Source organism: Podarcis cretensis (genome assembly GCF_951804945.1).
Source record: "Podarcis cretensis genome assembly, chromosome: 8".
Classification (NCBI taxonomy): Eukaryota; Metazoa; Chordata; class Lepidosauria; order Squamata; family Lacertidae; genus Podarcis; species Podarcis cretensis.
The window spans coordinates 19,983,781-20,007,281 of record NC_137177.1 but is presented as its reverse complement, the minus strand read 5'-3'; the positions used below and the strand labels follow the sequence as shown (position 1 = coordinate 20,007,281).

Sequence of the window (23,501 nt, the reverse complement as noted above, 5' to 3'; positions counted from 1 at the left end):
ACTCAGTTATGAGTGCACATCATATCAGGCTTTCATCTCTCAGTCAGATCATGGGCACAAGTTGTAGCACAATTAACTCAAATCACCTCCACTTCCCATTAGGAAATAGGCCCAAATTGCATCCTCTCACTCACTGCCACTATGCATCAACTGAAGGAAAATCGCTTTAAACAAAGAAGAGAATGCAGCATCATAGCCACACCTGCCCAAAGCAAGGCACACATACACCCCATCCACACACATGCATAACTGCTTCTGGGCCTACTCTCATAGGATGAGTTGGGGCTATTTACCTGAAGTGCAAAATAATATTTGATCTTCCCTACTTCTGCCAATAGGAGGCCAGGTGAGGTGAACTTTTCCCTCAGTTTGGAACCTTTGATACTCATTTATTGATTTAAAGCATTTCACATGCTCAGCAGTTGAAAACATTTCCTGAACAGCTATACATGACAGCAGTAAAGCAAAGCAAACAGTCCCCACCCACAGCCTTAAAATCTTGAAATGCAATCTGAAAGGGGAAGGGGTCAAGAGGGAGCAGGAAGAAAATCTGTTCGTAAAAATTTCAAAGATCTGAAACTCATAACCAGATTGCATGGGATCTATTTGGGAAGAAGAGAAGTGAAATGAAGCGGGTCTCTCGACAGAGACACTACTCTCCCTTCTCTCTCACTGCTGCAAACAGGTGGAGGACTGCCGATAGCAGACAGTTCAGGGAAGAGAGGAGCCATGAGGTGCAGCAGAGCTGGTGAATGGACCTACTGTCACTTTTATCTCCCTCTGCTGCAGTCATTTATAGAATATTGAAGTTAATTTGAAACCTTCTGGAAACCATGGTACTGCCCCCCAATAAATGTAGAAGTGATCACACACACACACATCGTGATTTATGATATATTTCCAGGTCAAATATTATGAAATCACTCTCACGAAACATTTTTGGACAGTGTACCAATACATTGCCCAGCCTGAGTCACAACCTGATTTGGCCTAAGCCTGGATCTCTTCCCCCACCGTTGCTGGGAAATTCCAGAATCAGACTGGAATTCAACTTGTATGCCAGCTGAGAATAGCTTTCCCCCCAGTCTATAGTCTGTTATATGCATCTTATCAGTTCCGTCTGGCTCACCAAACATGGCCGTCCCTGGCAGGGGTACCCTGACCAATGTAGTCCATGTAACTTTGAAGCAAGAATACTGTAATGAGCTCTTTGTGGGGCTGCCCTTGAGTCTGGTTAGGAAGCTCCAGCTAGTGCAGAATGCTGTGACCAGATTGCTGCTGCCCAGACCAAGAGTAGGCTGGGATAGAGTGAGTCATTATGGTACCCCATTTTCTGGCAAATTGATGCATGCTGTGAGTTGCAAAAATAAATGTGGCCAGGCACAATCTCCCTGGGTTTGGGCAAAACCTGCTTTCAGCTTTGCCACTGTGGTGGAGACTGATTTGTCTCTGCTGATAAACTACAGGGAGCAAAGAGGGACATTTTGTTGCATTCCAGCATGTGTTAAATGAAAACACCATAATATCCAACATTTCCCAACCCAAATCCAGAACACACACATTCAGGTCTCCTTGGCCCAGCCTGCTGTCTTGGGCCCAGTGCCTTACTTTCACTGTCTCTCCTCCATTGATGCTGCCATGATGATGCCAAGGCTGCTGCCACCACAAGACCTCAGTTGAGGCCCACCACAGCCACTGATGTACTTCCAGAAGCCAGCACCACACTTCTGGAAGTGCAATTTGAAGTGCAGCCCAGCTTCTAGAAGTACGTCTGAGGCCACAGCAGGCCTCAATGGAGGACTTGCAGTCAAGGCCTTGCCTTCCTGCAGCAGAGGAGGAGCCGGGGCACCTTCTGTTAAGCTGGGATCTCTTGCTCAAAGGAGGACAGTTGGCAGGTATGAAAACACACATGTAAAAATTTTTGATTTAGAACAACAGCACTATTCCAGATCAAGTATCTGTTTATTTAGCAGAAGGTACCCAAACCATATCAAACATAAGAATGTGAAGGTGGAGAACAGCAGGAACAATGTTCTGTGATTCTTCATTCCCAAGGGAAGGTCATATTCACACCATGCATGTTCTCCCAGTAAACATGGCCGAAGTATTCGCTCTGCACCACTATCAGGAGGTTCTTCCAGTCCCCGGAGATCCCTAGAACAAGACAAGAGCAAGTGGCAACCACAAAGAATTTCACCTGAAATTGCTTCAACTTATATTAGAACTTTTCTTCCTCGTACTCAGGCATGTGGCAGCTCAGGTAGCTGATGTTAGGGGGAAAAACACATGCCCCCTAGGCTTTTGCTCTGAGCCCCTCCCCAACCATTCCCACCCTCCTGATTTGGCTTTCCAGCAGCACTAATGCATGCATGTTGGGTACCTGGACAAGCTGGGTGTCTCATCCAGCCATGCTTTCTTCTTGCACCTCAGAGATTTCCATTAACTGTGTGTCTGTTGCTCTGCCTGCTGAATTTCTGCTTGCATTCCAAATACTGTAGATGTGAAAGGCACAGAAACTGCCAAATCTAGCATAAACAATCCTTTTTTTAACATAATTTTTATTAACAGGCCAATCAAATCACATTGTTTCAAATCATATTAATTCCAAATTATACAGCCAAATTTTTAAATTTTGTTGGGGGTACCCATACATCAAGCTCCAAACGAGGATCCAAACATCACTTCTATTACTGCTTTAATTAAACAGTTCTATCCAGTTTTGTCCAGATAGTCTCTTTATTACTTTCTTCATCTTCTTGTTGTTGTCATATATTCCTTTCTTTGCGATCTCTGATAATCTTCACAAGCAGGTTGGAAGCAAACATCGTCTGTGTGGGTTTTACACACTCCACAAGTCATAACTCATAGGGACAGCCACCATTCCCCTCCTCCTTCAAAAGTTTATCTTCGGTCTGCCCTTTAGTTTTCCCAGGCTTGTCAGATATCTCAAAAAGGGCTCTGCCAGGATAAGATCGCATTCCAATCATCATTCACATTCCAATAATCCTGGTCCTCCTCCCCCCGTCTTTCTTAGACAAGCCTGTCTCACGAGACGCCATTTAAAACTGCATCATAGAATTTTTCCATTCTCCGATATTTACCAATCCTCTCTTTGATCTTTAATCCCCCCCCCCCAGTTTTTTAATTCCTGCTTGTGATAAATAAAATACGGCGATTCTTCTTTCTTTGGGGTGGAGGGTTATTAATACTCACATAAGGCAAAGAAAAGAAAAGTTTTTTCCTCCACCCCCCTTCTTCACTCCAGACATACCAGTCTCTTAATGGCATTTCATCACTTGATTTATTTGTCCCGCACCGCCGCTCCGATCCTAGAGATCCATTAATCAGCAGTCTTATCTCCCGAACTTTGCTTGATGTATGTGCTTTAGCTTCTTTCCAATTATATATTTCCAGTTATATTTTCGAGCTAAAGCGAACCAGCACACGCAGATTGGAGACAGCGTCAGGAAGAGCCGACTTCACCGAGGGCTGGTGCCAAGTGACCGGCACCCCCTTCTTTCAAATCTGGGGGTGCATTATGGACACCGCTGGCAAGGCAGTCCCCCCCATCTCCTTGGGGGGTCGGGAAGACTGCATACTTCCCATAGCAGCTTCTTAATTACCTCGTGTGGGTCGGAGAGATGTTATTGTCGGCCATCTTCCAATGCGCCACCTGGTGGCCCCCTAGCATAAACAATCCTTAGGCAAGTACTGTGTCTTGATTGCCTGGAGAATCAGGAACTTATTTTCAGGGAGTCCCCAGAATTATTGAGGTCTCAAAATCGTGCAGAAACACCCTTGTTCTCCAGACTGCCTCTTTCAGAATAATTTCTTATTTTGATCTGGACTTTCATGAAATAGATAGACTTAGGTGGGATGTTGCACAGTGAGAAAGGTATACAATCCTGCAAACTATGCCCATTTTCTGGGCCTTCAAACTGTGTTCACAGTCATCTCTGACTCCACACTCTATTGACTGGTTTCTGAATGACTTTTTCTGTGTGGCATCAAACAGAAAAACAGAAATAGAATAGGTTATTCACCCTTGGTAAGCAGCATTGTGGCCTTATTCCTTGGCACTCCGTGGCAACCAATGTTTTTACCATTCCTCATGAACTTTGATTTTGTGCTCTCGGGTATTAAAGAAAAGTTGGACATCTTGTTGTCCTTCATCTTGTGGAAAGAGGCGTTTTCCACCACAGAGTCAATTTGTTGGCTGTTTAGCTCCTTGCCAAGAAAATGACAGATCTTCTGCACGCTGCCTCGAAGGTCCTGCAGAAAGCAAAAGCAAATGGCTGTGAATCCTCATGTGATGGAGAGAGCTTGCCCTTCATCAGGAGGTACACAGAGAGCATGAGTACCAGTATGCAATGTGCACTGGGTAAGATGGATGCCTTGAAGATGTGGAATTTGCTGTTGTCACCATGCAGAAGTCACTGTGTCTCCAGCTGCCCCTCAGCCAGCACAGCACCCATGGGGCATCTGAGTCAGCAAGAGACATTGCCTTTGAGGCAGAAAAGCAGGTTATTGGCACATCTGTTCTAATGCAGAACAAAGGAAATGTACTCTGCACATGATATGCTGTGTATGTAGAGGTAGCAATGAATTTTGCACATACTCAGAATCCCCTTCCATCCAATATTACCAGAATCTTTCAACAACAACAACAAAGGCAGCTTCATGTGTGAATAATGTCAGAATTATATCTTTCTTCCCGAGCGGCCTTGCTTTCCTAACAATTAAGGGCAATTTCCAATTTACATGGAAATGAGCAGTGAAAAATATAACTAATCTAGGCTTCAACACGGGGCATGAACAAGCTAACAAAAACATTAAACAGTGTGTGGAAGACACAGAACACCAAGCAGACCTAGCCAGGTCCCCAAAATTTCTAATCAGCGAAACCAGAAGATACCTCACTTCCCAAATGCCATATATAACCAACCTTGAAATCTCAAAACATCAAAGGCCTTCAATCTGGCCCGTTGTTAGGCCCTCCCCTCAGCTATTCAGGAAGGCTGTTATAGGAAGACACCATATGAGGAGAGGAAATGCCCATGTGGTTCCTGGGCAGCATATCTTTTTCCATTGCCAGTACTATGTAGACATACAAGCAAGGTTTATCCTGCCTATCCTGCTTAACTTCCAAGGATGCACAGAACAACTTAACATCTCCCTACTACTCCAGGATGAAAACCCAGATGTTACATATTCAGTTGCTAGATTTTGTGCTGCCATTATGGATAGTCACCAAAGGATATTCACCCATTTGTGCTATAAACCAGTCCTAAACTGAAGGCCCATATTGCAAGACCATTATTCCCATAAACTCCACCCCTTATCGTTGTTTTAATTGCGTGCCTTTTGATCCTTATCAGTTTTAATTATCAGTTCTTCCTCATCAATTATTTGTGTTTAATCTCATACTCTATTCAAGTGTTCTATCCTATGCTTGTTTCTTTGTTCTTATATACCTTAGCAATCACCTGTCTGCTATTTTATTCATATGTTCCTCTTATGCCGGTCTGTGACCATAAGAAAGTTTTATTCATGTCAGAACTGGGGCAGCATGGCAAAACAGTTAAAAATGGACCTTTACCTGCTGTAGTTCTTCATAAGTGATGAAGAAGATGTTGGCTCTCTCCTTCATCTCCACCCAGCCTTTCACATGGTCAAACCAGGAACCATAACCCACTGGAAGAGCAAAGAGGAAGCAAGGGTGAAATGTAAGGAGTTATGGGAGGGAATAGAGAATGCTATTGTAGACGTAGAGGAAACACCAGTCCGGGGGGTGAGTAGAGAATGCTATTGTAGATGTAGTGGAAACACCAGCCAGGAACTTGGAAAATAACTGCAATATCCCTTAAAAACAAAATCAGTAACAGGAGATTTCAATGCTGCCCTGTGTCCAATACCACCTGCTGACCGATCTATGTACTGACATTATTCATGTACGAGAGAAGTAAAGCTTTGAATGAGTCAACAATATTACGCTTTTTTTTTGTTTCTGCCACCAGTGAGAATGTCTGCTATCATCGATTCTGATCTATTGTTTTGTTGGTGCCAATCTCACACTGAGGTTAAGGGCTTTCCTTAAATTTCACCCTATTCTCATTTAATGCCAATCTTGCCAAAGGACATTTATTGATTTTCTTTAATGTAAGTCTTCCCTGCATTTCTGCCCTTCTCCATGTATCCAACTGGGGATTATAGTTCTCTGATAGGACTGTAGAGTTACATAAAAATTAATACTTTCTGATGGTGGACATGACTGGTGCTGGGTCACAGCAAACAAAAGTGGCTGATTTGCCTCCTTCCATACTTTCCCCACTCAGGAATCTCTCCATGAACTCTTCAGCAGTTCCAGGGTCCTTCAACACTTTAAAGCCTTTGGTGAAGTGGTAGCTTGAAACCATAGCATTTCTGGGGTTACGCAGAGTATAGACTACCTGTAACAGAGGAAGAGCTATATTGAAGGCGGGCCCAGGCACCCCAACACTATCAATAGGCAGAGTGTGGCAGCAAACTGAAGGCATGATAAATAAAACCTGACATGGGAACAGGGGAAGCCTCATTTCCCATTTTTGATTGTTCGGGAGCCAGAAGGTTCGGCTTCGGAGACATTTGGGATCCAAGGTATGACTGTATCTGAAAAACTCATTCATTTTTCATGGGTTTCCAGGGATAAAGCCAAAGCTTAGGACTATGCAGCTACATGACATATGTCAAAAGCAAACTTATGGCTGACAGGTTTAGTGGACACTATGTCCACTAAATCCAAAATCTATTTACAGTGGTGCCCCGCAAGACGAATGCCTCGCAAGACGAAAAACCCGCTAGACGAAAGGGTTTTCCGTTTTGGAGGCGCTTCGCAAAACGAATTTCCCTATGGGCTTGCTTCGCAAGACGAAATGTCTTGCGAGTTCTTTCGAGTTTTTTTCCCTTCCCCCCCTTTTTCCAAGCTGCTAAGCCGCTTATCTGCTTATCTGCTAAGCTGATAAGCCGCTAAAAGCCGCTAAAAGTCGCTAAAAGCCGCTAAGCCGCTAATAGCACTAATCCGCTAAGCCGTCAATGGGCTTGCTTCGCAAGACGAAAAAACCGCTAGACGAAGAGAATCACGGAACGGATTCTTTTCGTCTTGCGAGGCACCACTGTACCTAATTGCAATACTGACCTGACTTGGGATAAGTGACATTCACTATATCATCCAACACTTTGAAGTCGTTTTCCACATAGCTGAGTGTTTCCTCTGAGTACATTTCTGGAGAAAATGGGATCCCCTTGTATTTGAAATAAGGCATTGATGATACAGAAAAACTAAAGCTATGAGAGAGAGAGAGAGAGAGAGAGAGAGAGAGAGAGAGAGAGAGAGAGAGAGAGATATTATGCCACATCCTTAGGGACATTCAGGTAGCTACTGTTCTAGAGCCAAATTCCGGGGATAACTGGGGGCAGGGGAGAGTTCAGGAGGTGGTGGTGGGCCATCAGTAGATGCTTAAGTGGTACCACCAGGTGTGGTGGAAAAAAATTCAAGAAACTCAATTCTGAATACATGTCATATCTGGCAGCGCTGGGTCAGATACTGGTCAGCACAAAGAGGCAGAGTCCATTGTCAGTGAAATTAATGCTTTATTCAAGGAAATGGCAACTCAACAATTTTTCCAGGTCAGTCTTTCCCATATAGAGCTGTTGTCTGGACTGAATGTCCCTTTCTTGCACACTTTCTAAGGCACCTCCTCTGCCAGATGTTGCCCAAGCAGTCTCCAACTGTCTATGTTCATCTCTGGTCTCTTCTCTTCCCCTCCTCATGATCTTGCATGTTCTTTGAGATCGGGATACAGGAGGAGCTTCTTGCAGTCAGAGAGGGCCATTTCCGTGATTCTTCAGCAGCTCATCACTCAGATCTGCTTCCCCAGGGCATTCCCAGCAGAAACTTGGGAGCTGATGAAACTGGTTCCTGCCAGTGGTGCAAAAATCACTGTGTGTACTTCTCACCCGCAGGATAAAGGCAATTTGGGGGGGGAGGGGTGCACAATTAAGCTCCTTGCCAAGGGCACAAGGGAACCTAGTTACGCCACTGATTCCCTGCATGGAACATCCTAGCAAAGCAGACCCCTCAGGCTCCCCACCCAACGCCACGTCCTGTAACAGGCCTGGATCTCTCTGACTCAGCCTAAGCCTAGATCCCTGCCCCCACCATCAGTGGAATAGGCCTGAATCAGTCTGCAATTTAACTTGTGAAGAACTTTCCACCACTGGCTGCCTCTTCTCTTATTTTTCTTCTAGTCTTTGCCCTTCCCACTTTTCTTCAAGCAACATGCCAGCTGAGAATAGCTTTGGCCCCAATCTATAGCATGTCCACTGTAGTTCATGCACTGGAACCCTTGAGGCTAAATTACTGTAATGTGTTCCTTGTGGGCCTGTCTGTGAGTCTGGTTCGGAAACTCCAGCTGCTGCATGATGCTGCAGCCATATTGCTAACGGGAGCTTCTGGTCGAGAACATGTGACACCACTGTTAAAACAGCTGCACTGCCTGCTCATCTGCTACTGAGCCAGGTTCAAGGTACTTGCATTGATTTGCATCTTCAGTTGTGCCCCATGTTGATGTGTCTCATTAGAAAACAAGAAACCGAGCTTTCAGTGTCATTGGCCTTGCCATGTGGAACACCTTGGCAACAGAGATTCAGTGAGAGCCTTCTGTACCACCTTTTAAACACCTGCTTGAAAATTCTCTGTTTTGCCAGCCCATTAAGAGTACATTTCCCTCAAGGTCTGTTGCTGTTTGTTTTTAATTATTTTTTGTTTGTTTTTTAACTTGTTCTTAGCTTTTTGTGATTTTACTGTTTAGTTTTATGATACAGTGGTATATAAATATTTTTATGAATGAAAAGATAAATATTCATTTACCCAGTCTCTAACCTGTTATATAAATTTATTATATAACATTTATTATTTATTATATAAATTTATTATATTATATTATATTATTTATTATAAATTTATTCATTTAACCCTGCTGCTTAGCATCCAAAGAGGAAGTTTTCTAAGAGCAGTACATGCATTTTAAAAAAGAACCCAAACAGGGAAGGCATCTGAGGATGTGCCCTCATATTGGAAGGTGCCAGGCATGTTATCATGGAAGAACACAATCATCTTGTGACGCTTCCGTAGGCATCCTATCTTGAGCAGTGTGAAGAGTCCTTTTTGGCTGACGAGGTTGAAGGCCTTCATCAGGTCTATGAAGGCGATGTTCAAAGGGTATCTCGGTCTCAGCATTTCTACTGTAGCTGCTGCAGTGAGACCTCCAAGCTCTAAAGACACTTTGTGATTTGGTAAAAAAATAATAAAGAACAACTGTACCATTCCTGATCAGGTGTGTTTATTAGCACAGTGGTAGCAGAAACTATCCAAACCATATGATACATAAGAATGTGGAGAAAATCAGGATCAGCAATCTGTGATACTTCATTCCCAAGGGAAAGTCATATTCACACCACGCATGTTCTCCCAGTAAACACGGTCAAAGCGTTCACTCTGTGCCACTGTCAGGTGGTTCTTCCAGTCCCCACAGATCCCTAGAACAAGACAAGAGCAAGTGGCATGATCACCTGAAATTACGTAAACTTAAATTGGGACATTTCTTCTTCGTCCTCAGCTGTGAGGCAGGCAACCCCTCAGGTAGCTGATGTTACTGGTGTGTCTTAAGGGCCTGGAGAATCTGCAACCTGTTTTCAGGGAGTCCCCAGCATTATCCAGGTCTCAAAATTGTGCAGATACATCCTTGTTCTCCAGACTGCCTCTTTCAGAATAATTTCTTATTTTGATCTGGATACCCATGAAATAGATAGACTTAGATGGGATGTTGTACAGATAGGAAGATATACAATCCTGCGAACTGTACCCCCTTCTGAACCTGCAAACTGTGTTGACAGTCAGCTCTGACTCTACGATCTATTGACTGGTTGCTGATAGATTTTTTCTGTGTGGCATCAAACATCCACAGAAAAAGAAGAGGTTCTTCACCCCTAGCATGAGCATTATGGCTTTATTCCTTGGCAACCAATGTTTTTACCTTTCCTCAAGAGTGTTGCTTTTGTATGGTCAAAAATGTTGTCTGGTGTTAAGGAAAAGTTGGACATCTTGTTGTCCTTCATCTTGTGGAAGGAGGCGTTTTCCACCACAGACTCAATTTGTTGGCTGTTCAGCTCCTTGCCAAGAAAATGACAGATCTTCTGCACGCTGCCTCGAAGGTCCTGCAGAAAGCAAAAGCAAATGGCTGTGAATCCTCATGTGATGTAGAGAGCTTGCCTTTCATCAGGAGGCACACAGAGAGCATGAGGACCAGTATGCAATGTGCATTGGGCAAAATGAATGTCTTCAGTATGTGGAATTTGCTGTTGTCACCTTGCAGAAGCCACTCTGTCTCCACCTCCCCTCAGCCAGTACCGAACACAGGGGGCACCTGAGTTAGCAAGAGACATTACCTTTAAGGCAGAAAGGCAGGTTATTGGCACATCTGCTCTAATGTAGAAGAAAGGAAATGTACTCTGCACATGATATGCAGTGTATGTAGAGGAAGCACTGAATTTTGCACATACTCAGAATCCCTTTCTAGCCAATATTACTAGAATATTTCAAAAAAGAAGGCAGCTTCATGTGTGAATAATATCAGAATTGGGGCTGCAGATCAACACAGTTAAAATTGGACCTTTACCTGCCGTAGTTCTTCATAGGTGTTGAAGTAGATGTTGGCTCTCTCCTTCATCTCCACCCAGCCTTTCACATGGTCAAACCAGGAACCATAAGCCACTGGAAGAGCAAAGAGGAAGCAAGGATAAAATGTAAGGAGTTATGGGAGGGAATAGAGAATGCTATTGTAGACGTAGAGGAAACACCAGTCAGGAACTTGGAAAATAACTGCATTATCCCTTAAAAACAAAATCAGTAACACGAGACTTCAACGCTACCCTGGGTCCAATGCAACCTACTGACTGCTCTATGTACTGACATTTTCCACATACAAGAGAAGCAAAGCTTTGAATGAGTAGATAATCTTATGCTTTAATGGGCTTTCTCCATTAAGGTTTCTTTTTCTTTCTGCCACCAGTGAGAATGTCTGCTATCATCGATTTTGATCTATTCTCTTGTTGGTGCCAATCTCACCCAGCTGTTAAGGACTTTCCTGAAGTTTCACCCTCTTCTCATTTTAGTGCCATTCTCGCCCATCTGAAAGGACGTTTATTGATTTTCTTTGAAAGCAAATAACAAATGCAGGACACCCCCCCATTTCTCCCCTTCTCCATGTATCCAACTGGGAATTATAGTTCTCTGATAGGACTTTAGAGTTACGTAAAAAGAAATACTTTCTGGTGGTAGACATCACTGGTGTTGGGTCACAGCAAACAAGAGTGGCTGATTTGCCTCCTTCCATACCTTCCCCACTCAGGAATCTCTCCATAAACTCTTCCATAGTTGCAAGGTTCTTCAATTCTTTAAAGCCTTTGATGAAGTGGTAGCCTGAAACCATGGCATCTCTGGGGTCACGCAGAGTATAGACTACCTGTTACAAAGACAGGGCCGCATTTAGGAAGAGCCCAGGCAGCCCTACCCTAGCATTAGGCAGAGTGTGGCAGCAAACTGAAAGCACAATAAATAAAGCCTAACTTGGAAACAGGAGAAGCCTGCAGTGAGGACCTGGGCATGCATGTGGACCATGGCCAGTTCAATTTCTCGAGCAATCATGAAACTGCTAAGGAGATTTCTGATATTCCTCCCTATCCTCTAGTACAAAATATGGTATCCTCATAAAAATAAGCTGTGCCAAGTGTTTGTGCTCCAATATCCCATACATCTGTGTGTCAGAAACACAGAAGCCAAAGACAGGCTTGATGTGTCCGTCGTTCCTCTCTCACCTTGGCCTTGGAGTGGAGGAAGGACTTGGGGAAAAGCTGGAATGGCAGGTGAGTAGTCAGGATCCTGGGGGAAGGATTTTTCAAGGCAATCGGCAAATGATCCACATACTCAATGCAGGGTGCCCTTTCCGCCAGGGGTACATTCTGAACCCATGTGGGGTCCCCTTGACTCCGGATTAAGCTCAAGATCTCCGACATCCAATGAGTACCTAGGAGAAAGTCCACCAGTCAGAGGCTTCTTCTATAAAACCACTTGTACATTAATGTCTGGCCCTTGCTAAATCAAATGGAGAAACTTAAACAATCGAATGGATCTTTGTCCCCTGCTAGCTATTCAGCATCCTCCTATGCGGCAAGATTCCCCACATCAGGGATGGTATACTGTTGTGAAGTTGACTATATTATTTAGCTGGTTGTTGCGCAGATGACAACAGACTCAAATCTGCTTGATCAGGCCAATGGCCTATCCTGTCCAGCTCCCTGTTTCTCCCAAAAGCCTGTGGGAAACCAGAGAGCAGAACATGAGCTCAAGAGCATTCTCCCCTCCTGTGGTTACCAGACAGTAGTATTTGGTAGCATTACTGCCTCAACTGTGGAGGCAGAGCACAGCCATCATGGCTAGTAGCCACTAATAGCCTGCTCCATGAATCTGTCTCCTCTTATTTGCTCCATCATGCATCACTTTACACTTGTTTACATTGACTTGCCTTTGCCATTTTGCTGACCATGTATTTTTAGTGTCAGCAAACCTGGCCACCTCACTACTTGATCATTTATGAACAAATTAAAAAGCACAGGTCCCAATACCAACTCCCAAGAAATGGGTCTTTTCTAAGGGAATGCCTCCCTCTTCTTCAAAGTGATGTTCTCCTTTCTCAGGACCTCCCTTCTTCCTGACGGCAGGAGAGCTGTCATTGTGGGAAGGTCACCCAACTACCACACCCCTGAAGGCCTCATCCACCACTTTCTCTGCCTCCTACTTTTTCTAGTTCTGCCACCTTGGCCTCAAGGGAAGGAACTTGTTCCCAGAGAACCAGAATCTCATGGCTCCTCTGACATACACATGACTTCTGTGCCATGGGGAGATATTCATACAATTGGCAGAGGGTGCAAAACAATGCAAAACCCCCACACCCCTGCTGGTTTTGAGAATTTGCTTCTTTTAATTTAGTTACCCATTGACTTTCCTGCTTGCTAGATTTCTGTTTTCTTGTGCGGTTCTTAGTCTAGTTTACTGTGGTTCCCTGAATTGTCCTGCTAGGTAGCTTTTCTATAGACTTCCTAGCCCTAGGATTTAGCTCCTGTGTTGTGGGTGTTCACAGGATTTTTATCCTGGTGGAATGTCACCTTACTGTGCCCTTGTCAATCCAAGTTGCTTTAATTCAATCATTAAGTGAAGTGCGTGTTAATTATGAGGACTATAACAGACAGATGGCATATTTGTCTATATACAATCAACATTTAGATATGGTTATCCTGACACAGCATCAGAGACAACTTTTGTAATATGGTGCCCTAAGCAAGGACAAAAAATTCCCCTCCCCCCAAAAAAATTATTTTCACAATAATACATTTAGGTACAGTTGCTTTTTTAATAAATCTTCTCAGTAGGTAACCAAATAAATATAGGTTTCATTATTATTGTGATTATGCACCCCCTCGGCTTGGCACCCCATGCAAGGAAATCACCCACACTGCCTATATCCAGCACCAAAAGCATTCCTAGTGACATGACAGAAGCATGCCATAACGCATAAGATTCTCCTGGGAATATTCTCAGTTCAGCTCACGAGCGCTGTAAATATCTGAGTTCAAATATCCCAGAAAGAAAGAAAGATTTGAAAATCTCTTACATTTAATTCTCCATATTTTCATGTCAGTTTGTGAATTTTCTTGCACATTTCTACAAAGCATTTCCCCTTACTATAATAATTTTTTATTCACACACACCCCCACTAAAGTATGTATTTTATGCACACTATTCTAGTATATGCATTTTTGTACACATTACTTAGCTGAAGAAGAGCATTGCTAAATTCAGAGAATGTCTGTGTTTCACTTTGTGTACTTCAAAAAGTGAAAAAAACATGTAACTTTCACATGTGGTGGACAGGTCTATTCAGATATTCAACTTGTTTGCTGTCCACCTTCCTTATTTGTAAATTTCTTATAATTTATTTGTTTATTGCTCCTTGACTAATCGTTACCCACTGATGGAGAACTAACCTGACTTTCCCCCTTTATACCTGGTTGAAGAAGGTCTTATATATCGCAACATCTGAAAAACTAAACACATTCATTTTTCATGGGTTTCCAGGGATTAAGCCAAAATTTAGGACTATGCAGCTACTTGGTGGTTGTTCATGACTTATGTCAAAAGCAAACTTATACCTGGCAGGTTTAGTGGATACTTTAAGTCTAAATCCAAAGTCTATTTATCTAATTGCAACACTGACCTGACTTGGGGTAAGTCAAATTCACCATATCATCATCTAACAGTTGAAAGTCATTTTCCAAATAGCTGAGTTTTTCCACTGAGTTAAACTGATGAATAAAAATGATCCCCTTGCATTTGAAAGTAGCCATTGATGACTCTGAAAAACTGAAGATGAGAGAGAGAGAGGGAGAGAGATTATGTCACATCCTTAGGGACATTCAGGTAGCTACTGTTCTAGAGCCAAGCTCTGTGGATAGCTGGGGAGCAGGAGGAAGGGGAGAGTTCAGGAGTTGGTGATGGGCCATCAATAGATGGTTGAGTGGTACCACCAGGTGTGGTGGTGGGAAATCCAAGGAACTCACTTCTGAGTACATGTCATATCTATCAAGGCTGGGTCAGATACTGGTCAGCGCAAAGAGGAAGAGTCCGTTGTCAGTGAAATCAGTGCTTTATTCAAGGAAATGGCATACAACTTAGCAATACTTCCTGGTCAGTCTTTCTTTTATGGAGCTGTTGTCGGGACTGAATGTCCCTTTCTTCCACACTTTCTAAGGCTCCTCCTCTCCCGGATGTTACCCAAGCAGTCTCCAACTGTCTCTGCATATCTCTTGACTCTTCTCTGCCCTCCTCATGATCTTGCATGTTCTTTGAGATTGGGATACGGGAGGAGCTTCTTGCAGCCAGAAAGGGCCATTCCCATGATTCTTCAGCAGCTCCTTGACCCGCCCCCCTTATCTGCTTCAGTCTGAACTGCTCGCTGTCATCACTTTTCCCTGCTCAGTAAACCTTCTCAGCATCCTTCTCCTTCTCCCAATCCTCTCCTCCTGACCTCTCCTCAGTGTCTCACCACCAAACTCCTGACTCTGAGCCTTCAACTGGTGCCTCTCACCACACTGCAGCCAGCCAGATCCTGACAACAGCAGGCTTTCAAATCTCAATTTGATCATGGGCACATGTTTTCATACCGTTAACTCAAATCACTTCCATTAGGAAATAGGTCCAAAGACATCCTCTAGATGACTGCAACTATGTATCAACTACAGGAAAATCGGTTCACACCTACCCAAAGCAAGGCACAAACCCCTCTGTGCACACACACATGCACAACTGCTTCTGGGGCTACTCCCACACTGTTTACCTGAAGTGCAAGAGAGTCTTTCCTCTTCCCTGCTTCTGCCAATAGGAGGCCAGGTGAGGCAAACTTTTGCCTGTATATGGAACCCTTGATACTCGTTATTGATTTACAGCATTCCACTTGCTCAGTAGCTGCAAACATGTCCAGAACAGCTTTATGTAACAGTGGCAAACCAAGAGCAGAGCAAAGAGTCCCCACTCACAGCCTTAAAATCTCAAAAGACTATCCAAAGGGAAGGGGGAAGAAAAACCATATGTAAAGCTTCAAAGATCTGAAATTGATTACCAAATTGTTTGGGAAGAAGAGAAGAGAAATGAAATGGGTTTCTCAGCAGATGCATTGCTCTCCCTTCTCTCACACACCTGTCAACAGGTGGAGGACTGCCAAGAGCAGACAGCTCAGGAAGGAGAAGAACAGAGGGAGCAGGTCTCTCAGAAGAGCCAGTGGATGGACCTGTTGTCCTGTCTTTCTTGCACTGCTACATTTATAGAGTATAGCAGTCAATTTAAAACCCATGCATGTTCCAATCTGGAAAAGGAAAGAGGGAATCTGGAAAAGGGAGAAGGCAACTGGGGAAGAATTCATCAAGGGGAGAAAAAGGAGGTTGAGATGATCTGAAAGAACGTAATCTAACCTTGAATACAGGAAGGAAACAGGAGCAGTCTTTATTATCCAGCAGCTACTGGAGCATCCTGTGGGTCAGGGAAAGATACTTACTGTGTGAGGAAACCTTGCAAAGAGTCTGCAGTAATATCAGGAAGCAGGAGGAATGAGGGAAACTTCAGCAGGTATATTTTTCTGTCAGCAGAAGATCACTAACTCAGCACAGCATGCACTTCCTACATAGATGAGTTGAAAGTGCGAATGAACTTTGGATGAAACCACTGCCAACCAGAGAGGGGAGTTTGTATTCCAGGCATGCCTTTTTTTTTTTTTTTTGAATTTTTGAATTATTTTTTAATAGTTTTATTAAATACAAATTAGAAAACATACATATTCACAACAAAAGAAAATACAAAAGAAAAAGAAAATATAACTAACCAAGGAAAAAGAATTAGAGAATATTTTATCTCTTTTCATATTTACAGTTCTTTATACCTCTATAAAATGCTATTCACAATAAAGCAGTGAAATGAAAGATAAGATATCAGAAAAAAAGAAAAAAAGAACAAAGAAAGAATAAAGAAGTAAAGGAAAAAGATCATAAGTGAAAAAATTTTAAAGTAGATAAGTACTCACAATACATAGCCGTTTCCCATCTATATTTATATTCAATTGTATAATTTCATCTTGTCCTTATCTACCTTAAATAATTTTTTTAAAAGGAAAAGAAAAGAAAAAAAAGACTTCCACCGTTTGCCTCACGCGTTTTTAATAATCCGTTCATCAGAACCTCTGTCCTTCATATTTTTCCCTTTGGATATCCTTAATGCCTCACTTTGTATTTTTTATATTAGGAACTCTTAATACTCATGTATTGATTTACAGCATTCCACTTGCTCAGTAGCTGAAAACATTTCCAGAACAGCTTTATGTAACAGTGGTAAACCAAGGGCAGAGCAAACAGTCCCCACTCACAGTCTTAAAATCTCGAAAGACAATCCAAAAGGGAAGGGAGGGGACCCCATTTGTAAAACTACAAACATCTGACACTGATGACGAGACTGCAAAGAATCTTTTTGGGAAGAAGAGAAGTGAAATGAAGCGGGTCTCTCAGTAGAGCCACTGCTCTCCCTTCTCTCTCACAGCTGCAAACAGGTGGAGAACTGCCAAGAGCAGACAGTTCAGGGAGGAGAGGAGCAGGGGGAGCAGGTGTCTCAGAAGAGCCAGTGGGTGGCCCTGTTGTCCTGTCTTTCTTGCACTGCTACATTTATAGAATATAGCAGTCAATTTAAAACCCATGCATGTTCCAATCTGGAAAAGGAAAGAGGGAATCAGAAGGAGGGAGAAGGAAATTAGGGAAGAGTTCTTCAAGGGGAGGAGAATGAGACTGAGAGGATCTGAAAGAATGTAATCAAACCTTGAATACAGGAAGGAAACAGGAGCAGTCTTTATAATTCAGCAGCTACTGGAGCCTCCTGTAGGTCAGGGAAAGATACTTACTGTGTGAGGAAACCTTGCAAAGAGTCTGCAGTAATATCAGGAAGTAAGAAGTGTCGGAAACTTCATCAGGTATATTTGGAGTGCAACGACCCAGCATAGCATGAACTTCCTACATCAATAAAATGAAAGTGCCAATGAACTTTGGATGAAACCACTCCCAACCAGAGAGGGGAGTTTCTATTCCAGACCAAACATGCCTCTTAAAGACACAGGCCATGCTCACTACAGTTGAGTCTGGAGCTTCCTTCTTTTCCTGGCTCACAGAGCAAGACTTAAACATTCAGTCAGGGGGGAATGTGTGTTCTCCCCTCCCCCACCTCCCCAATTCATAGATGGGGAGGAGGTTCAATCTTGCTGGGAGAGGCACTTGCGAAGGAGCATTTTGCAGCCCTCCAGACCAAATCTGCTGCTCACCAGCTGTTTTTCAAAGACTCAACTCTGCTCAGATCAGCTTCCCCAGCGCATTCCCTGCAGAGGCTTAGGGGGTTGGTGGAACAGGCCCCTGCTAGTGGTGCAAAAATCATCTACCAGACTATGGAGTGGATGACATATACTGTATTTGTCCATGTAATAGACAAAGTTTTTGTCCTCAAAACTAACGTTTAAAAATGTTGCTTCCGCTAGGCTGAGATGGGAGCTGTGTTATTGGTGGCTGCAACAAGTGCTAGTATGGATTTGCTGTCAATACGACTTCTGGCGGCGAGGCAACAGCTGATAGGGAAAAGCTCCACAAGTCTGGGCAATCTCCCCCCCCATTTTCTTAAGTTTGAGTCCCCCAAAATAGGGGGGGCATGTTATACATGGGGCCATGTTATACACGGAATGTGTCTGGTGACATGAAGCCACAGTTTCTGTCAGTTCATATGTGAAAGAAGCTTACCGTCCTCACACTGCAGGATAAGGGCAATTGGGGGGGGTACATGATAAATCTCCTTTCCAAGGGCACAAGGGATCCCAGTGTGTAGCAACCCCAAACTACCCATTAAACTGTGTCAAACAGCAGGCAAAACCAGCAGGCAACTCTGCAGGGGGAGTGGTACATTGGACTCACATTCCACCTTGGCTAACCAGCAAAATGTACACAATGATGGGGGTCAGACACACCTCAAGGGGGAGGGGGCGTCCCACAGCCTTGCCATTTGGTAGCCTCTCTCCTTAAATGGGGGAGTGTCTCCAAGTGGTTAAAGCAAGAAAAGAATAAGGTGTGGTACATTTGTATCCCAAGACACCTCAGTTCCTGTAAACATGTGAAAAGGGAGGTCATAAATCTTTCCTCAAAGCAAGAAATGAGGTGTGCCTTTAAATACTTGAGCCCAGTGCTATTTTTCCAGATGGCAATGGCACCCACCTGAGAGGGGCCAGAAGGTGAGTTGTGGCTGGAAATCAACCCTGCTTAAGCCGCCCCACTTTCAAAATCAGGGGGCCCCAGAAGAAATGCAGAAATGTGGTGTTTTATTTCAAGGAACATTTTCCTGCTTAACAAAAATTCCAGTTAAAATCTGTCCCCAGCGCTCAGTGTCACTGGGCACCTCAAAATCACCACCTAGAGTATTTCCCAGGACCTTTCTTAAGAGATTTCTAAAGTGAGTAGCTTGCCTTGGTTTAAAGTTTAAAAGGGGCATGGGGGTGTAAGCAGAAAGACCACCACCCAGTTATCAAAGTGTAAGCTTCCCCACCACATAATGGTACTTGCCCTGGCCCAGTGGACTAGGGGGACTAGACTAGCCCCCTAAATGTTCCCCTGTCGCCTCCTTCCCAAAGCCCAGGAAGCTTCTGCATGACTTACACAGTCACCTAGGAGAGGGACAGTATGGTTCCCTATTGGTAGGAGAAAATAACAGAGGCCAACCAGAGAATATTGAGAAGCAAAGCAGCTAGTAAGCTTGATCTTTATTGATCTGTTGCAACAGGGTGCTCCCCTCACATGCAGGAAAGGAGGAGGACCCACAAAAATGCTGTGCAAGGGCTTATGAAGTCTTTTGAAATTCCCATCCTGTAGATCAAGACCACCCCCCAGAAACATCATACATACATCACAGAAGGGGTGTAACCTAAGACCACCCCTCAGATACATCACAGAAAAGGTGGTCTTAAAACAGAAATTTCAATATTGTTTTTCTCCTGTCCTTGTTTATTTCCTGTCTGGCAGGTTACTTGATTGGATTGCCTGAGGAGCCTGGCCAGTCTTTTGTAATGATAAATACTTAGTTCCTGAGCCAGGTCACAGGCTCACACCCTTATTCAAACACAGACATACCCTTAAGACAGGATTTGTGAAGGAAAAGACAACGGGGAGGCTTTTCCACTTTGACCTTGCAGAGAAAACATTTGGTCAGTTTAGGAATCAAAATGGTTCCAGGTTGGTCTTCCTGTGCTGATCTATGTATGTGTGGTTATGAACATTACCATATATCTAAGACCATAAAATTCCTATCACAGTGGAGAGGGACAGTATGGTGGAGAGAAAAGAGGTTGTAAGGACCAAACAAGGCCCATGGTGAGTGCAAAGTATATACACAAGGTATCAAATGTGGTGACAGTAATAATAATGCAACAAAACAACAACACCACAAACTGGCTTATAAGTATAAAACCAAATTTACTAGAATAATAGCTAGAATAGAGATAGACTTGTAACCATTCAAGCAACAAACATACTAAGGTGCCATGTGCAAAACAAAGCCTGGAAATAGTGTAAACATGGAGTGGATAAATGTACAACTGTATCTTAACAAGTTACATGTGCAATAAACGTTATACAGACTGGATAAATGAACCGTTCAGCCAGGGCGAGTGCACACATGTTGGAGGCTAAAGCCCTCACAGCCTCAAGGAATTGCCTCCTTTGCTCCACCCCACAGAACCAGAGAACTGCGGAGCTGAAAGGGATCCCGAGGGTCATCTAATCCAGTGTTTCCCAACCTTGTGCCTCCAGCTGTTTTTGGACTACAATTCCCATCATCCCTTGCCACTGGTCTTGCTAGTCAGGGATGATGGGAGTTGTAGTTCAAAAACAGCTGGAGGCACAAGGTTGGGAAACACCTCCGCAATGCAGGGGTCGCAATGAAAGCATCTGACAGAGATGGGTGCCCACCCTCCTTCCCCACTTGGAGTCCCCCCTTCTCAAGGGGTGCCCACTTCTGAGCCCCCCAAAGAGCCCTCTCCCCGCGGGGGGGTCGTGGGTGGCTGGGGGGTGCTGGGACCTTAGAGGCCTTGGGTGCAGAGGAGGCTGTTGCAGGCTTCCCTTCCCCTCACCCACCCAGGGGATCCTCCCATTCATCTCTCAGCCCTGCAACAGCCTCCTCTGCACCCCCCTCATCGCCCCACAGCCTCCCCTTCGCCCAAAACTCTCATCGCCCCAGAGGCCTCCCGAGAAAAGCATGGAGAGGAGATGGGAAGGAGAGAGGGGCCTGGAGAAAGCCTTTGACAATATCTGTTGGACTTTTATGAAAAAGAATCTCCAAGGGATGGGGGTAGGTCAAGGTTTTGAAAACGGTATAGGTGCAATATATTCCAAACAAAAGGCCAAGTTAATTGTAAACAATGTGGTAACAGAAGAAATACCCATAGAAAAAGGTACACGGCAGGGATGCCCAATATCCCCTTTGCTTTTTATATCAGTCCTGGAGGTTTTGTTAAACATGATTAGAAAGGACCAGTTGGTCAAAGGAGTTCAGGTCGGAGTTAGACATTACAAATTAAGAGCATTCGCAGATGATCTAGTATTGACCTTGCAACAGCCAGACACTAGTACTAAAAGAGTATTAGAATTAATTGAAATATTTGGTCGAGTAGCAGGTTTCAAACTGAACAAACAAAAAACGAAAGTGTTGGAAAAAAATTTAACAATGGAAGAAAGAGAGAGTTTTCAGAATGAAACAGGCTTGGAAATAACAAAAAGGGTAAAATACCTGGGGTTAAATTTAACATCCAAGAATGTGAACCTATTTAAGGATAACTATGAAAAAAGTTGGTCAGAGGTAAAGAAGGATCTGGAAATATGGTCAAGGTTGAAACTTTCCTTGTTAGGCCGAATTGCTACTATTAAGATGAATGTATTGCCTAGAATGCTGTTTTTATTCCAGACGTTGCAGATTTTGGACAAGATGGACTGTTTCAAGAAGTGGCAGAAAGACATATCAAAATTTGTCTGGCAGGGCAAAAAGCCCAGAATTAAATTTAAGATTTTAACTGATGCAAAGGATAGAGGGGGGTTTGCCCTGCCGGACTTAAGACTTTATTATGAATCGGCAGCTTTCTGCTGGTTGAAACACTGGCTACTTCTTGAGAACACTGACATTTTGGACCTGGAAGGGTACGACAATAGCTTTGGTTGGCATGCATACTTATGGTACGACAAGGTAAAGGTGTATAAAAGTTTTAAAAACCATATTGTAAGGAAAGCATTGTATAATGTTTGGATTAGATATAAAGATCTGCTGGAAAGTAAAACCCCTAGGTGGGTGTCACCAATGGAAGCTAGGGAAGTAAAAAAGCTTAATATGGACTCTAAATGGCCAAAATATTATGAGATTCTAGAATATGATGGTGAAAGGGTGAAACTTCAGAGTTATGAGAAACTAAAGCCTAAGGTTCGAGATTGGTTGCACTATCATCAGATAAATGAGACATTTAAACAGGACAGAAAAATAGGATTTCAGAAAGAGAGGTCAAAACTAGAAACAGAATTGTTGGAACCCAATACTAAGAACTTATCAAAAATGTATAACTTGCTGTTGAAATGGAATACACAGGATGAAACGGTGAAATCAGCAATGATTAAATGGGCACAAGATATTGGTCATGATATTATGTTTGCTGACTGGGAACAGTTATGGACCACCGGTATCAAATTTACTGCATGTAATGCTTTAAAAGAAAATATTATGAAAATGATCTATCGGTGGTACATGACCCCAGTCAAGCTTGCAAAAATTTACCACTTGCCTAATAATAAGTGTTGGAAATGTAATGAGACTGAAGGCACCTTCTACCACCTTTGGTGGACCTGCCCAAAGGTTAAAGCTTTCTGGGAAATGATCTATAATGAAATTAAGAAGGTCCTTAAGTGGACTTTTCCTAAGAAACCAGAGGCTTTTCTCTTGGGCATGGTTGGCCAAGTGGTGTTAAGGAAGGATAGGATTTTCTTTATGTATGCCACTACAGCAGCAAGAATTCTACTGGCAAAGTATTGGAACAAGCAAGAACTACCTACTCTGGAAGAATGGCAAACAAAGGTGATCGACTTTATGGGACTGGCCGAGATGACGGGCAGAATCCGTGACCAGGGGAAAGAGACAGTGGAAGAGGACTGGAAGAAATTTAAAATATATCTTAAAAACAATTGTAAAATTGAGGAATGTTAAGATGTCAGGGGGTAAGAGGTAAAGAATTGCAGCAGTAATCAAAAAAACTAAAGGAAACTTTATGAAAGGGAATTAAGACAATGGACCTAAGGGTTGCTAAAGAACCATTAAACAAGGATGCAGGGATGGGGAGGTATGGGGAAGTCAAAAGAAAGAAGGGTATGAAATGATGATTTTGAAGCTATATTGTTCTATATTGTTTTTATTATCTGTCTGAAAAACGAATAAAAATTATTAAAAAAAAAAAAAAGAGGGGCCTTTTCTGGGCTGCTCTAGGGAGCCCTGCTCTCTCGCTCCCCTTAACCCTTATGTGGCCTCGCTGCTCAGGGATTCCTGCCCAGGGAAAAAGTGGGCAAGGCAAATGCGTTCGCCGATCAGCGATCCTACAAGTAAATAAAGGATATTCCAGCCTGTGTTCCTTAGTCTCTGGCACTCCAACTCAGCAGCACACCCCACGAAGTGCAAAGAGACTTCCTTCCAAGTTAATGCCCGCAGATAGGAGACAAAGTTGCACCCATAAACAATCAGCAGAAGCAACACAAAAGAA

At 43.4% G+C, this 23,501-nt stretch overlaps 2 protein-coding genes across 6 annotated transcripts in view; both read right to left on the bottom strand.

Moving 5' to 3' along the window:
* Positions 1 to 1,943: 1,943 nt before the first annotated feature.
* Positions 1,944 to 16,395, bottom strand: LOC307223375 (sulfotransferase 2B1-like). The gene is made up of 6 exons (XM_079989343.1): positions 16,203 to 16,395; positions 7,175 to 7,317; positions 6,323 to 6,526; positions 5,600 to 5,694; positions 4,044 to 4,272; positions 1,944 to 2,154 (listed from the first exon to the last, which is right to left on the bottom strand). Exons 2-6 carry the CDS (start codon positions 7,299 to 7,301, stop codon positions 2,045 to 2,047), a joined length of 765 nt encoding a protein of 254 aa, XP_079845469.1. The 5' UTR covers positions 7,302 to 7,317; positions 16,203 to 16,395; the 3' UTR covers positions 1,944 to 2,044.
* Positions 9,364 to 23,501, bottom strand: part of LOC307221602 (sulfotransferase 2B1-like) — a 54,028-nt gene continuing 39,890 nt past the window's right edge. Inside the window, exons 1-7 of one of the 5 annotated variants that reach the window (XM_079986257.1) lie at positions 17,589 to 17,855; positions 14,370 to 14,507; positions 11,914 to 12,122; positions 11,435 to 11,561; positions 10,716 to 10,810; positions 10,074 to 10,254; positions 9,364 to 9,576 (exon numbers count right to left, since the gene is read on the bottom strand). In XM_079986257.1, coding sequence (XP_079842383.1) covers positions 9,467 to 9,576; positions 10,074 to 10,254; positions 10,716 to 10,810; positions 11,435 to 11,561; positions 11,914 to 12,122; positions 14,370 to 14,507; positions 17,589 to 17,685 — 957 coding nt within the window. In that variant the 5' untranslated portion in view covers positions 17,686 to 17,855 and the 3' untranslated portion in view covers positions 9,364 to 9,466. Of the gene's footprint in view, positions 9,577 to 10,073; positions 10,255 to 10,715; positions 10,811 to 11,434; positions 11,562 to 11,913; positions 12,123 to 14,369; positions 14,516 to 17,588; positions 17,856 to 23,501 lie in introns of those variants that run through there. The other 4 variants (XM_079986259.1, XM_079986260.1, XM_079986264.1 and 1 more) reach the window with 4 other exon arrangements.